This window comes from Acomys russatus, chromosome 1, assembly GCF_903995435.1.
Source record: "Acomys russatus chromosome 1, mAcoRus1.1, whole genome shotgun sequence".
NCBI lineage: Eukaryota > Metazoa > Chordata > Mammalia > Rodentia > Muridae > Acomys > Acomys russatus.
The window spans coordinates 21,272,473-21,289,073 of NC_067137.1; the positions used below are offsets into that span (position 1 = coordinate 21,272,473).

Below are 16,601 nucleotides of genomic sequence, written 5' to 3' on the forward strand. Positions count from 1 at the left end.
TCGTAACTTCTGAGTGCAATTTCAACCCTCTCATTGATAAGGCAATAACCCAAGCAAACAACATCAGATGAAGTTACAAGCCTGAGTGTGGGGCATAGAGGAACTATTTGAATGAGATGAATCGATGTTCTCGATAAAGTTGCACAAATTCTTACCACTAGAATAGACTTTGGATAGAGCTATTAGACTGAGCCATTAAGCTGCCTGGCTTCGAGTTCATCTTCCAGAGAGCCTCAGCACAGACTTGCTCACAGTATTCTAACTTCTCAGAGATGGATCCTCTTGATAGTAAATGCACATCACAGTCCTGAGGTCAACTCTATTTGTGCCTCCATCCTCTTTTGCTCAACTTTCTACTGAGCACCCTGAAAGCCTATTGTAAGCGTTCTTTTGGACTGATACAGTGAGGGCTCGAAGTCCCATCCTAAGCACAAGGGTCACTGTTCTTTCCTTTGTTTTTGTGTCCAGGTCACAGTTCCTTGGAGTCACCCTCGGGAATGCCTTCTCCTCCTGATAACTTTGTATGGAATCTGACCTGGACAATGAAAGACTCGTTCCCTTTCCTGTCCCACCGCAGTCGATATGGTGAGTGTATTTTTGACAATTATCTGTGACACACCATCACTGTCTTTTAATTAAGGAAGCTCTGAGTTTCCACTTGTGATTACTAGTGGTCCAGGAATCCTTCAGACCCCTATAGCAAAACACATGTTACTGTACCCCTGACCCCCAAGAGTGCTCAAGTACACCACTAGACCATTCCAGCTAACATGTTTTTGTTGTATGAGGAATACTGGAGGAAGCCAAGGGCTGGATGACACATTCCATCCTTCAACCTTTCTGGTACATGGAATCCTGGTATCCCTTCACTATTCATTAGATGCCATGTTTATTTGTGTTTGATGGTAGCTATCTGGACTTAATGTTCTCACCTTTACCATTTCTATTGACCACAATCTCCAGGAGGGGATTGTTATTAGGAAGGGCACAGGTCTTACAGGGCCCCCTCAGCGACTCCATTATATTTGGCTAACCTCTGTTCTCAAACAGGTTATTGGGCATCATCTCTGTCCATTAGATCATGAAACAACCTCAGAGGTTAAAAGAGCTTGGTCCAGTTCCAGTTTGTACCCATGCAGAAGCTAAGCTGTAACAGTATCTCATAGAGTGGGCCCACTAGCCACAAAGCTGGTATTCTTTGCTTATAGTCCTATTCCCCCCCCCCCAAGAGCCCTCCAACCCCACTTGTGGGCTACTGTCCTGTGGAACCCTGAGGAAGTTATATTGACAAAGTATAAAACTTTATTCTCGGTACCCAAGCTGAAAGCTCACAGTTAGCAGGGGCTCTGCAGTTGGAGCCTCAGGGTTAGAGGAGAGCTGGGATTTTTCAGGGAGCACCTTCATGTCTTCAGCTCTTTGCAGGGTGAGTCCCTTGAGGACCGGTACTATGCTATGTTTTCTTCTCATTTCATCCTTCCCTGGAAGATGCTGCTAAAGGCTTATGTATGATGAATGAATGCAGAAGGCTTCCCGATATAGAATTCTCTCATCAGACCTAATTCAATTAAGTATTTATGAACCCAGGACAGCGCTGAGTTCTAGATGCCCTTCTGGGCATATTTACCTATTCCTGCTTCTCAGTCTCTGCCCTTGGGCCTAACCTATTTAAAGTACACCTAACAGAGATGTTCCACTCTCTGTAGAAAAGCTCCAGCAAGAAGCCTGCCACCCCTCATTTATTACACAGTTAGTCCTGGTTTGTATTAATGGCACCTTTCATTACAAATTGAAAGAAGGAAATGCATAAAAACCCCTCCAGCACTTTAGGATTCTACTTTAAGCAGAGATGCTACTTGCCACTCCTAAGTATCCCCAGAGGGAGGGAAAGCCCAGTAGTTCTTGGGAGAGTCCAGATAAGAATTACACCTTGGTTTTACTTAAACCAGACAATGAATACTGTCTTATGATAAGACCAATAAATAATTGAAAGCTTGTTTGTGTGTGTGTGGTTGATGCTTTGTAACTAGATGTGTAGTATAGCTGGTCTTCTGACAACACTTGATTCTCTCAAAGTCATTCACTATCTTTATAAGATAACTTTTATAAAGTGTAGAATGCCCAAAAGTCTATCTCATGCACATCACAGATAGCAGACTTTGGTTCCTTATGAAAGCCACTGAGGGAGGTTACAGATCAAAGGGGGGAAGCCACTGGAGTTTAAGAAAACTCAACTTATTCACCACTTGCCCTAGGTAAATCTGCTTCCTCTTTCTGAGTCCTACCTTCCTTATCAGTAAACTGGAAGGCTGGGACAACTGGGGCGAAAAATAGTTCAAGATGTTTCCTAAGCTCCCTCTGAAAGTATCCTCATGGCCCAGAACCTCATGATTCCCCTTCATTGCTGATCAGACTCAAGCCATTGGTCACTTAGTGCCCAAATGCTGGACCACGGTGTCACAGTCAGCACCATAGTAAGTGTTGGTTCATGCCAGAAGGATTAGAGGCTCCTCAATGGGTGAAGTACAGCAGTGCTTTCAAAGCCTTTCTATCTTTCTGCCATATTTAATTCTGGAGCACTCGTGGAAACTGTACCATCACCACCCGTACTTCCACATCTACATCTGTGTGGTTAGCTCCGAGCCAAATGCTAGAGCTGATACAATCTCCAAGATCAATAACACTGGACCCTGGCTCCTCAGAGTTCACAGGTCAGATAAATAGTTCTGTAGGCAGCTAAGCCCCTTACCAAAGAGTGACATTGAGGACTCACCCTGAGACCTGTCACAGAGAAAGCTGATGGCAGAATTAGGACCAGACTCCTACCTCCTAAGGGTGTTTTGTGGGGCTCAGTCTACATGTCTATGAATCAAAAAGGCCAGCGGGCTCATAGGTGATAAATCCATTCCTTTCACCTGCCAGGGAAGACATTTTAAGAAATGTTAACAACTTCATTAATTTTAAGTCCTCAAACATGGGCAGAGAAATTTGACTGGAAAATTGCTGCCTGAAGGGGTAGTTCGTCAGATTGGGAGACATCATGGAGTCTTGGCCAGCCTAGAGTGGAACTTCATGTTTAGTTGACTGGCTGAAGGTATATCCTAGTGGGGTGGGTGAGGAGAGCAAGAGCAACATCAACAACCCCACCTCAGTGACATGATTGACAGCCACATACCAATCCTCTCTTGGGCAAGCTGTCCACCCTAGATGGCGAATGGCTTTCCTTTTGCTAGTGCTTTATGGGAAGAGATGAGGTAGAAAGAAGCTAATAAGATTTACTCACCCCAAGCCTGTAATTATCTGCTTGAGGAAAAAGTTTGACCTACCTTGTTGAAGGCACCCAATATTTCTTCTACTTTATGTCAGGGCCTTTTATGTTGTATAAAATATCTTCTCTTCAGTGGCGTTGGGCATCAGATTCCAGCTCTCCCTGGCCTCTGTCTTGAATGACGATAGCCGGCTAATTTCATCACGGGGAGCTGAGAGCTGCACATCCCTTCCCCAGGGCCCTGTAACAGGAGCATAGGGAGAAAGGGTTCCCCATATTTTCTTTTACCATTAGCTGTTATGCCTGTGGACTTAGCTATACGCTTGGCTGAAGGGTTAGGCTCTGAGTAGGCACCCAGATACAAGTGTCTTCCATTGTGTCCTGCTGGATGCTCCAAGAACACAGCTGCCAGGGTTGCCAAACGGAGTCCCGTCACCTTGGGCTGTAGAGTCACAGGGACAGATGGTATTCTTCCTAACTTTAACCCCCTTGTTTTCCCACTTTGGAGCTGAAGAATCAGATTGGTGTTTTGTTTTATTTTATTTTATTATCATTTTGTGTGCACATGTGCGTTTGTGTATGTGCGTGTGTGTGTGTGTGTGTGTGTGTGTGTGTGTGTGTGTGTGTGAGAGAGAGAGAGAGAGAGAGAGAGAGAGAGAGAGAGAGAGAGAGAGAGAGAGAGAGAGAGAGAGGACAAACTGGAGTGTCATACTTACAAACACTGCCCACCTCTTCTGAGACAGGGTGTCTCATTGGTCTGGAGCTCACCAGTTAGACTAGGCTGGTTGGCCAGGAGGTTCCATTAACCCTACTGTTGCCACATTCCTGGCACTGGCATTGGGTACATGAGCTGTATCATGCTGGCATTTTGCTCAGATCTCCATACTTGCAAGGCAAGAATCCTGTGGATGGAACTGTCCCTCCAGGCCCTTTATAAACAGTTTAAGCAGAATGACCAAAGATTCTTTCCCAGATGCTCAGATGACCAAGACGAAATTTATTTGTTTGTTTGTTTTTAATATAGTACTTTACAAGATCTGATCTCAAGATCTTTTCTTATTTAAGTGACATAGAATTATTTTATGTTCCATGTTTACAGAAATGTCAATGGAAAATGAAAGAAGTTTATTTGTTAGGCTCCTAAGCTACAGAGTGGATGAATTCAGCAAAATTCAGATTCTCTCATCCCTTGCCGAGCAGTGTTCTATCACATCACAAAGTTATTTCAAAGATGAACCACAGAGAACATTCACTCTTCCCGAATGACCTAATGTCGGAGCTGAATGATCAGGCTGATTTCCAAAACCTTGGCTATTTGTAGAGCAAACATTTGATGTCTCTGAATTGAGACCACCCGGGTAGAGTAGACAATTCACCCCCCAGAATGTGGGTAGGGCCGTTTGGCACTGTCAATAATCTTACATACTTCTGCACTTTTCCATTTCAGTATGTTCTCCCTATTATGGGTTGTATTGTGTTACCCCAAAAGATATGTTCAAGTACCTAAGACTCCCAGTACCTGTGAATGAGACTTTGAATATAGTATCTTTGTAGCTGTTATCAAGTTAAAAGGCTGACACAAGGGATTTCTTGGGCCCAGATCCCATATGACTGCTGGGCTTATAAGAATAGAAACCACAGGCACAGACATGTGCTGGGCAAGCGCTGTGACTAAGAATTCAGAGACTGGGTCCACACTTTGCATGCCATGGAGCACCAAGGATGATGGCTGTAATAGGGGCTAAAAGAAAGGTATGGATTGGAGTCTCCTCCAAAACTTAGAGGAAACATAGCTCTAACAAATGCTTAATCTTAAACACCTTACCCCAGAACCATAGGAGAATAACATTTTCTCATTTTAAGGAGTCCAGTTTGTTGGGATTTGTTATGGCATCCCTAAAAATTAAATATAAACTGTTATCTGCCCACCTCTCCCACAGATCCACAGCTTTGACTCTCACAAAGTGAAATATTCCTCCCGACATCTGAGCACACAGAAGACATTGTTGGACTCTCAATACAAGTCCTACTGAAACTTTGTCTTCTTTCAGGACCACAGGGACCTGTCTAATTTAGGGGCTGGTGCTTTTGGAGAGAAAAATTAGACTTTTTAAATTACTTTCCCTGCTGCTACCAATACCTTCTGACCTGTTAATGTATTAATCTCTCTGATTGAAAAGACTAAGTAAATGAAATTAATCTCTCAAAAAAATTAACCTAATACAGAAATAAAAAATGGAAAACAAAAGGGTCCCCCAGCTTCCGTGTTGGGGAATTACTTTGGAGCTCTAGCAGGAAGTCAGTTTGATCACATTTCTAGAATTACATATTTAACGTGACTGTCCACAGCTAGCCATTCCAGCCTCCAGGAGCCTGGCTTCACTGAAAGGCAGCTCCCAGCCTCCCCCATGGACCACTGTGACGGCTGAAAGCTTCCTTCGTGACTCCTCTGACCTGTCTAGGAGATCCTCCTGCGCTCATCTCCCAGCCCTGTTCCACTGAGTTGAAAAATCAAGTTATTTCCTAGCTCATGCATCTGTATTCTTATCTGCAAGCAAAGGGCCTCTGGATGTAGTCACCAAAAACCCTGAGTCCCAGAGGGAACAATAACGCCAGCAGTCATACAAGATCCAAGAACATGGGCCATCTGTCACCTCGAGGCCATGACCTGCTGGAAGCCAATGGAATCAATCCACAAAAATTCAATAGAAAGCAGCTGGCATAGAAGAAGTATGTTTAAAATGCTCCTCTTAGTCATATGCCTTTAAAATGAAGATGCATAAAGGCAGTGAATAAATATGAATGAACATTTTATGTTAGTGGCGCGATGAGCAAAGGAGAAGCAGAGATGGAAAAAAAATGTCTGAATAAAAGAGAAGAGAGTGATTGACCAACTGGAATGAATATGAGAAAAGCAGGTCCTGAGAAACCCACTGAAAATAATTGTCACAGACAGAAAAAAAGAAAGATACGGGAAGTGGGGGGGGGGGGTGGAGATGAATCACCATGGCTGACTGCTCTCTTATTGTCACTTACATGTTTCTTGTCCAGCTGGCATGGCTTTAGCTTTCACTCCTAGACATGTAGCCCTCTCATACTTGTGTCAATATTGACCTTTCTCTTGAGGATTATTGGTGCATCTTTATGTGGCGTAGATCACCCCCTACTTAGTGTGTATTCAGCAATACAAGCAATGATTACAAGCATTCATTATTGAACACCCACTGTGTGCTGGGTTGTGTTCTAAATACCACTGATAAAGTCAGAAGGGACTCTTTTATCTTCCTTCAAGGGGTTCTGGGGGGAGATGTCACCCTAACTGTTCTATGATAATACAGCTGTGGAGTTATGTTCAAAGCACACTGGGATATAATGGCAGAAGATCCAGTTCTGTAGAGGACACAGAGGAGTAGGCATTGAAGAGATGAGGACAACTAAGCTCTAAGCCCTGTACTACAAGAACAATGAAGAGACTAGTGATGAGGGCATTCTGGGTAAGAGGAACACAGCTGTAAAGTCAATATGAAATCCAGGTTCAGCTTTGTGATGCAAAGTTAGGTGAACTGGGAGGGGAAAGCAGGGGCCCGGCCAGAGAAATAGTTGCTTCTGAATGTGCTCAGGGCTTTGACCTGAGCCTCCCTGTGACAGCACAGCTTCAGAGGGTGTCATGGTTTGAATAAGGCTGGCTGTGTAGACTCATATATTTGAATGCTTGGTCACCAGGGATATGCACTATTTGAAATGATTAGAAGGATTAGGAGGTGTGGCCTTTTCACTGACGGTGGGATTTGAAATTTCAAGAGCCCATGCCAAGCCCAGTGTATCTCTGCCTGTGGATCATGAGGTAGCTCTCAGCTACTGCTCCAGCACTTGCCTACCTACTGCCATGCTCCTGCCATGATGATAATGGACTAAACCTCTGAAATTACAAGCAAGCCCCAATTAAATGCTTTCTTTCATAAGAGCTGCCGTGGTCATGATGTATCTTCACAGAAGGTCATCAGGGAGATGCTGGTCACAGGGTGAGCATAACAAGGACATCTGATCTGGAGAGTCCACCTGAGTTACTGAATTGATGTAGATAGCATTAACTAAAAAAGACAAGAAGAGAAACATTTATCAATAAGAGGGGGATGACCAAGGTATCAAGAGAGAGGGAGAAGGTGGTGAAATCCATGCTGGACAAGTTACATTTGAAATAACCTCAGGACATCCAGGAGGAAATGGCAGGTGGAGAGTTAGGAAGTCTTATTTTCCCCTTTTTTCAAGCTATAAGAATTACATTCAGCAGCCGTGAGTGAGGTATGGAGTTTTGTTTTGACAGCTTTGGGACACCTGAGCTATTGTATGCAGAACATTTCTAACCAACCTAGAAAGGTAAGTGCCCAAAGAATATGCAGAAAAATGGCTGATGGACATGAGAGACAGCCCTCTTAAAATGAAATATTTTATCAGTGGTGACCTCAGATGCAAAACCACACATCAGAAGAGTCCTCTCCTGTGTAGGCCTTTAGCCAGACCATTTAGAAAGATGACTAGAATAATTTCATCTGTGAGAAATTTATAGGAGTTGTGAGCCATCAGGGCCCACAGCTGTCTGGTTAAATGGCTTCATCTTTTAGATGAAGAAGGAAAGGCCCAGAAGTGCCTGTATTATCTGCAGGACAGTGGCAAAGTGGAGATTGAAACCTAAGGCTGCCTCTTGTCAAAGCCTGCACCTTACCTCTCTACAGTAGAGCATGGCTGTGGCTCTTCCTGCGTTTATATGGAATTCCTCAGGCGTCAGCCCCAACTACTGCTTTACCCATCTCATTATCTAGACATTGTGAGTCTCTCTGTCAGCCCAGAAGAGTTGTGTTGCCCCAAGACCTGCTTCACTATACAACAAAACCTCCTTGTAGAGATGAGCTTCTTGCCAGGCTTAGTGTAGGTGCCTCATAGCCACCTATGGAACATAAAATCTAGGTTCCAGGGGTCACTGCACTGGCAATTAAACTTGCAAGTCATGGGCTTTTATACCTCCATGTTGCCTATTTTAACCTCTTCTTAACCCCCAGTGGTTCCCCAGCATCTGTCTAAAGGCAATGTACAGAGCAGTGAGGATAAGGAAATCACTCGTATCTCGACTCTTACTCTTGGGAGCTTTCTTACTTTCAGTCACAGTCCTGTTTCCCCCTAGATAAAAAGGTACAGATGGCCCATCTGGGAGATGGAGATGAGAGATGAAGAATCATATGAGATCCTACACAAGTTCTAATCCCAAGCCAAGAAGTCAGACCTAGACACATGAGCATAGGAGGAAAGTTAAATGGACTCAATAAATTATATATACATGTTGGCACACATACACTTGTGCATATGTATATACTTATAACAATAGTAAATAAGAGGTCATTAATTTGGGAGGAGGGAGAGGAGATAGAGAAGAGGGAGCAAGGAGGTAATGTAAATGCAGTGCTCAGGTATAAAATGCTCAAAAGTATTAAAAAAAATTTTTTTTTACCAGTGTCAATGGTCATGATTCCTAGGGACAGCGCCGCTGTGACAATTGTGGGGAAAGAATTGAACATGCTCAGAGTACAGTTGCCTCATTAATGCTTTCTGATGCCCATTTAGTGAGAGCAGTCACCTGTGGTTTGGTGTCATAGAAATATCTGCCAGAAGCTTTGTGTTTAAACCTCATGACTGTCTAGCTTTGCTTCCCATAGCCTGAAAGTATTTTTTTTTTATCGTTAATCAGGATACCATCTGCTGTAGTACGGTTTCAAAATTCACACCATTATACTGTTAGGCAATGTTAGTCCCTAGTCCAGCTCAAGTCTTGTTCTAGCCTTTATTCTCAGCCAACTCCCCAATAACTCCTTTCCTGTATGTAGAAGTCTTATCGGTCTTCAAGGTGCTCTGCAGATGTTGCTCAGCTTCCTTATCCGTCTCTGTGGTGTCTGTACTGAGTGTGCATGCTTTCAGAGCTAGACATGGGTAAGTCCATCTCATCATCAGCTGGGCTGTGAGTATGTGACAGGTAGGGTGGGTGTTCCGGGGCAGCCTGGCATTCAACCAGGACGCTTTAGGTTTGCTTTCGACACTCAGCAGACCCTGCCTCTCCAGAGACACGGTGGCAAATGGGAGACGCACGTTGCATCTTCTCAGGTCTCCGTTGTCTACCAGCTTCCTCCTGTTGCCATGGATGCCACATGGCTCAGAGCTTCTCTCCAGGGTTCTCATCTCAAGAATCTCAGTTACAAAGATCCATTTAGAGAAGTGTCATACGGACTGGTGGTTTAGGCTGCTAAGGTTTCACTCTGGACTCCTGCTTATTCTGTCTGCAAGTTCCCACTCCACGCCTCTCCGCACTCACAGAGAGCGAGCATGAGAACATGCTCGCTGAACTCTCTTATGTCTCAGTTTCCTCTTTATAAAATGAGAAGGCTGGGCTCATTAATTTCAGAATACCTGTAGTTTTAAATTACTTACAATAAATATTTTTTTCTGAGATGAAGGACCGAATCCCATCTTGCTATCCACAGATGGCGTACCTAGAAACAGTGTGATGGCCACAGATGAGAGAAATGAGAATTAAGCTTTCTGCACCCATCTACTACCACTCTGCACTCAAGCTACTCCTCCTCCCCCCTCTGAGCCTGTGTTTATATAATTGATTGATTAAAGGAGACTTGGCCCTTCTTCTCTGCAGCTTGACTGTGAGCAGAACAGATGTCTGGAATTGGGTGATTGGATCTCAGATGCATTCCAGGGCATAGGAGGCTGGGAAGGAAATGAATGCTTTCAAATTCCCGGGCCCCATAACAAGTGAAAAGTGGGTGTGAGTGAGGGGCAGAGAGAGGCCAGGTTGGGTATTTAGTGTTGTGAAGTGAGTGGCCAGATGTTGACGACAGCTGGCGGATTAATACCAAAGGTGACTGGTGGGCCAAGTGTTCCTTTAGGAAATTACTCAGGAAGAGGAAGTAGCAGCTCTTAATCATCTAAGCCTGGGGTGGAAGGGAGGGTCCCAGCTTCCTGCTGCCCAGCTGGCAGGAGCCATGTTAGAGAACGGTTTGGTCACCTTCTCAAGGGGCCGGTTGGTCTTAGCATGGTAGTTATAGAAGACAATTGAACTTGTCTTTATTTTTCCACTTCATTTCCTGGTCAGGAAACAGAGCTCTGTGCAGACTAAATGGCATGCATGAAGTTGCAGGATCTTACATAAGGTCTTGGAGAGGAAGCGTTGATGAATGAGAACTCGTGCATCACTTTTGTGTTTCACTTCTGAGTGAAACAAGGTTTGGCCCAGTCTTTCCGTCAGCGCTGTGCATCCACTGCTACCGTTGACCACTGTACCCACCTAAAACTAGCCAGGGCAGCAAGCACTTGGTTTGATTGAGAGACCCTGTCTCGATCAAATTTGGAGTGTCAGAGGATGATTCCCAATGCTAACGCTGTGCTTCTACATGCACATGTACACACAGGTATGTGCATTTACACATATGTGTACTTTATCCACTGCCAAAATTATGCCCATTGTTATTAATATAAAGTCAACCTGTGTGTGCATCACGATGCTAGCTTTCCACTGTGTGCTTATTGAATGTATGCATCCTTATGAACGTTCCATGTCATAGTCTTTATTTAATCACCGTTCTGTAGATGAAAAGAGTGAAGAACAAAGGATTTTTTTTTTTTTTCCTGAAATACATGGCTAACAAGCGGCAAAGATAAATTTCACATGTACATACCCTGATGTCAGGCAGAATATATGTGTGGAAGGACCCTGTACTACCTCCCCAGGCACCTTGGAGCCCCTTACCCACAGGTGTTGATATGAAAAGGGAGAGAAGAAGGGGGTTACATTGCAGTTAACATCTTGCTGAGTCCCACAAGTTCATCCCCAAGGAGGTCAAAGTGATGTGCCCGCATTACAGAGGTCAAAGACATGAGAATATCTACCCATGCAGCCAAAAAAGGATGAGTAGATAGCTTAGTGCTTGAGTGTTTGGCATAGAACTGTGTGCCAAAGCCTGAGTTAGGATCCCAGGACCCACAAAAATGTCAGGTGGTTGTGACAACCCACTTGTAATTCCAGCCACGCAAGCTGCCTAGTGAGACAAGCCATATCCATGAGCTCCGGGGTAAGAGACCCTGCCTCACTGAGTAAGGTATAAATCAATTGAGGATGATTTCCAGCATCAATATTGGGCCTTCGTATGCACACATACCCAGACCCATGCATGTGCATGATCGCACACACACATGTACGTGTACATGAGCACCCACACAAACAAATGGGTAGAAAAAAAAGTATATCTTTGCTTATTACCTTATGTGAGTTCATATAGTTCATGGGAGATATGACATTTTAATCATCATCCATCATTCATGTGCTCCCCTATGTATAGATAAGGAAACCAAGCCTCAAGTGGTTAAATGAATTGCCCCCAAAGCACAAGACTAATTGTTAGTGCTTGGAGACATCCCAAGAACCCTCTGGTGATCTTTTACCAGAGGAATCCCAGCCTGGTGCATTCTCTCCTCTCATTCTCACTGTGGCTTCTGGCCTATGAGCAGACCTTCTCACCAGCAGGGAGCTTCTAGCAACCATCAAAGAGCATTTTATTGGCAGAGGAACAGATCTAGTTTGAGAACCCTAAAAGCCTTCCTGGAGATGAATTGAGCTATCCCATCATTGGGAGATATTTGAAACCTGGCCATGGGTGGTTTTTGCCAGCTTATTCCAGAAAAAACAACAACAACAAACACTAGAGGATTGTTGAGAGTTTTTCTAATTGTGTAACTTATTGCTTTGTTTGCTTGTTACCCAAAGCTTTAAGTAATTATAATAAAAATCACAGGATTTTAGTGCCATCTTTGCAACCCACCCACTGTGCACCCTTTGGCAAGCCCCACAGCGCTTCTGGCTTCAGCCTTTTCATCTCAAATGGCCTCCAAAGTCCTCAATGACTCTTAGTGTCCACACTTCAGAGGTTCTGACAGATCTCTTGAGGAAAGGGGACCTTGGCTTGTACTCCAGGATTGGCAGCTGCTAGGGGAGTTTCCTTGTGCTGGATGAAGTCCTAAAGAACTGACAGTTTTGAGGATGCTAGTTTCTCCTGCTCTGCTTAATGAATTGTAGCTTCAAATACAGATGCTTCTAAAGGCCAGTGGCAAGAGCATCACCACATATGCTTGATACCTCATGTGGTTTCACATTAAATACACGAAGCAGACTTATCAGAAACATACTAGAATGTCTGTACCATGATATAAATGAACCGAGATAGATGTGCCAACAAATGGAGCCATGAGAAGTAAGAACTGGTTGGTGGTCAGTCACTCTGACATTCAGCTAGCTCAAGCTTAATGCTCCCTAGAGATGTGGCATTCAAAGCCCTTACCAGGCAGGGGAAATGCCTTTTGTATTGTGTGAAAAACGCTGACTAGTAACATACATGGTTCTGGGTAAGTCATTCCCTTGCATGGGTGTAAGGAGTTTTCCAATGGAGGAAAAGGTTTTGACCTCAAATATCATTTACTCCAAGTGCAAATGGCTCTGGAATTAGCAAATGCTAAAAAGTGCCGCCTGCCACCACCTTCAGACTAGCATCTAGATTCCCACATAAAGACTATTCCTCATGATGAACTGAAATCTGAATTAAGATGGGTGTGGCTATGCGAACTATAAAGCTGCCAAAGTCTGTTGACAATTTGTCCTAGAGACAAGACCCTAGGTCAACTGCTAGTTTGAGTTCTGACACAATCTTGACAGAAAGGAAAGGTCAATATAGTGGGACCCACAAGCATGACATTGTCTCTTCTTGTTAGTTCTACAATATTTGCTTAATTTTGTGAGGAAATTGATCTTTAAACACTCCCCCCCCCCCCCGGCCGCCTCATATGTTCAAGGTCACCAAGAAACGGCTGATTTTGAAAGAATGTCTTGAAAGCTAAAAGTGGTTGCAGGTTCCCTGCCTTGAAACTGACTTAGGTTTAGGTGATTTAGGAAGCCTTTGAGGAGTCTCTGGGTTAACAGATTGAAGATTTAGGAGACACAAATGGCCATTTGAGGGTCCTCAGGGCCATCCGGATACAAAGGAGGACTGATGGAGCTTTTAAGCCCAACCAAGGAGAAATTCAGAGTCTAAAGACACCAAGCCTGTCTGCTGCTGTTCTGAGGTGTTGTTATAGAAAGCATAGGGAGCCCTGTCCCTTGAGTGTCTTTTCCTGGTTTGTGGCTGAGATAAGAAGGCCCATCTGCACCTTAGCTGCTGGCTTCTTAGACACGAGCCTTAGGCATGTCTGTTCTGCTGTTGTTAGTCTCATACTTTGCTAGAGACCAGAATTCCACCCTCAGGTTCAGACTGTTCAAGCAGGTGGCCATTGCTAACCCCTCCAGGTATCCATGGATCTGATCAATTATTGTACATTTTCCTGAATGGCAACATTTTACACTGAGGCAATGTTTTGAGTTTATTGTTGGTTTACTTTTGGTATATTTGGATCTTGAAAGGTGGCCCCTATCCTGGTATGTTTCAGGATACACATACACACACACACACACACACACAGAGAGAGAGAGAGAGAGAGAGAGAGAGAGAGAGAGAGAGAGAGAGAGAGACAGGACAGAGAGAGAGAGAGAGAGAGGAGAGACAGCAGACAGACAGACAGACAGACAGGCAGGCAGGCTGGCAGGCTGGCAGGCAGACACGGAGACGGAGACAGAGACAGAGACAGAGAGCCAGACAGAGAGAGAGAGATAGAGACAGATAAAGACAGAGACAGAGACAGAGACAGAGAGAGACAGAGAGACAGAGAGAGACAGAGAGACAGAGAGAGAGAGAGAGACAGAGAGAACTCTTGACCAGTTGTAAAACTTGCTGAGGTACCTTTAATGAGTCTTTAAGAATGGATGGGGGAAGGTCCCCCTTAAGTACCACATACCTTAAGGCCCTTCCAGGGCTAGTGACTCCTGTCTGTTTGGCTGTGAGACCAGGAGTAGCTGCAGCTGTGGAACTGCAGAGTCTGTGAGCCCCAGAGACGATGAGTGTTGCAGGGAAAGGATGCTTCTTATCTTCTAGTTTCCAGTGCAGAAATGTAGGGTCAGAGAACACAGCCCTTCCAGGGTTCTTCAGCTTCTGTGGGCAGGTCCTAGAGCATCATGCACTCTACCCAAGACTTATTTTATAGACTTTGTATTCCTCTTAGCCAGCATGTCATTTCTGGAGGGTTCCATTATCTTTTTTCCATGAGGGAACTGATAAGAAAGTCCAGTATCTGGGCAACAGTGATTGACTGTAGCTGCACACTCAGCAATTTGGAACAGTATCTCCCTTTCCTTTTTTTATAGTTTTAATTGGCACATGATAATTGGTTTATTCCCACCTCGTCATTTTTTTTAATGGTCAGCATCTCATAGACCAAGTAGATATGTGCAGTATGGGTGCGATCTCTGCATCCTTCCAAAGGCCCCAATCACCATAAAGGGACCTGACATTGAAAAACAATAGCTCTGTCCCCTGAGAGTGGTGCATAAGTCTTTGAAGATATGAACAGTTGGCCAAGTTAGAGTCAAAGAACAGCCATCTTCACCATGCCCTCAGTGTTTTAATTACTTTCCTCTCTTCTATAACCAAAAACTCGATGAGAGGTGATGTAAGGAATAAAGGGTTTGTTTGGGCTCTCGGTTTGAGGGGACACAGTTCATCATGGAGGCAAACACATGGCAGTAACTGGAGCTTGAGATGACCAGTCACACTGTGCTCTGGTCATGAAGCAGAGAGATATGAATGCTGTTGTTCTACTGAATTTCTCCTTCCTGTTCAGGCAAGGACCCAGTAGAGGGTGCTACCCTCACTCAACATCTTTCCCTCTTGGATCACCCCTATAGATATATCCAAAGGTCAATTCCCCAAGGGTTGACTATTCTGGTAAGCTAACAATTGAAATTAGCCACCACACTCAAACATTACTTAAATTGGTCTTTGGCTCTGGATTTTGATTCTGAAGCTAGAGTGCTCCAGCCCTGGGTCTCATTCTGGCTCTCCCTAGGGGTTGGTGGGAGTTGTCATCTTAATTAAAGGTTCTGAGTTTCAGTTTCCTAATTTACAGAGAATAAAACACCATTCACTCCTCAGTGTTTCTCTGTAGAGTAAATATAGTGACAGAAAAATGTACTTTGAATGGTTCCCAGCAGATAGCCTAAGGGACATGCACTGGAGGTGATTGCCAGCTTCTTCCCTTGGGGGCGATGTGGACCTGTCTCAGCCAAGGCTAGACACTTCGATGGGACCCTTGATCCCTCTAAATACTTTCTCTGGAAGAGAAGTTGTAGCTTCTGCCCCATAGGTCCTGAGTCAGAAGAGGGCAAAAAAAGAGGTCTTAAAGAAGCACCCTGTATCCAGAACCTTTGAAAGGGCTCAAGCAAGAGGAGGTTTTCCTGGTGTTGTTAGAGAAAATGATCCCCAGATATTATTGCCTAAAGATATTAAGGTGGTTTAGGAGGGAGAAGAAAAAAAAAAAAAAAACAAAAAAACAACCTGTTTCTCAATGTTTTATAAGAAATTAAATCAGAATGTAGAAAAATCCAATTCAGTTTCACCCAAAATGAGCAGCAATATTAACTCCATTCCTATTTAAAGCCAGGAAGTACAGCTGTGATAGCTAAAGGGAGGCCTGCCTCCAAGCAAGCATTTCAAAACAAACTCATTTGATGATGGGGACATTTGCATAGCCCGCTGTACCAGACAGGGTTTGACCCAAACACAGTGGATTATCACACTCCCCAGAGGCCAGACATCCCAGAATTGATGGGGCTCAGTCTGTGGTCTGTTTACCTAGTGCGTACACAGACACATTTCCCAGGCAGTGTCTGGTGGGCATCGTGCACCTCTGTCTTGAATGTCTTTATTTGGAGAAGAGCAGATGCAATAGATGATGGTTGTGGAAGTCGAAGCTCTGGGAAAGGTTCCAGTAATTATCGCCATGGGGTGGGTGGCTGCTCTCTTCTTCCGCCATCTTTTCACACTTGCTAATGTGAATGGAGATTTGGGGCCCTCTCTACCAAAGCCATAGGGAATGGTCATGATGTTCATTTTGAGGGCCACTTTGGTATTGCAAAGTCGCAAACATGGTTCCACTTTTCTCCTGGCATTCTGATACCAAAACAAATTGCCTGGCAAGCTAGTGCTGAAGATTAAGGGTCTGGGGATGAGGCACAGTTGGCTTAGTGCTTGCCTGGGATGCATGAAGCCCTAGTTTTCCTGCCAACAACATATAAAGAGGGGCTGTGATACATACCTGTAATCACAACACTCAGGAGGTGGAAACAGGAGGATTGGGGTCTCAG

The 16,601-nt window shown here is 44.3% G+C and overlaps 1 protein-coding gene across 1 annotated transcript in view; it reads left to right on the plus strand.

The window, feature by feature from the left end:
* Alk (ALK receptor tyrosine kinase) overlaps window positions 1–16,601 on the plus strand; it is a 713,415-nt gene that overhangs the window by 213,908 nt on the left and 482,906 nt on the right. Inside the window, exon 2 of the mRNA XM_051169801.1 lies at window positions 469–585. Coding sequence (XP_051025758.1) covers window positions 469–585 — 117 coding nt within the window. The remainder of the gene's footprint in view (window positions 1–468; window positions 586–16,601) is intronic.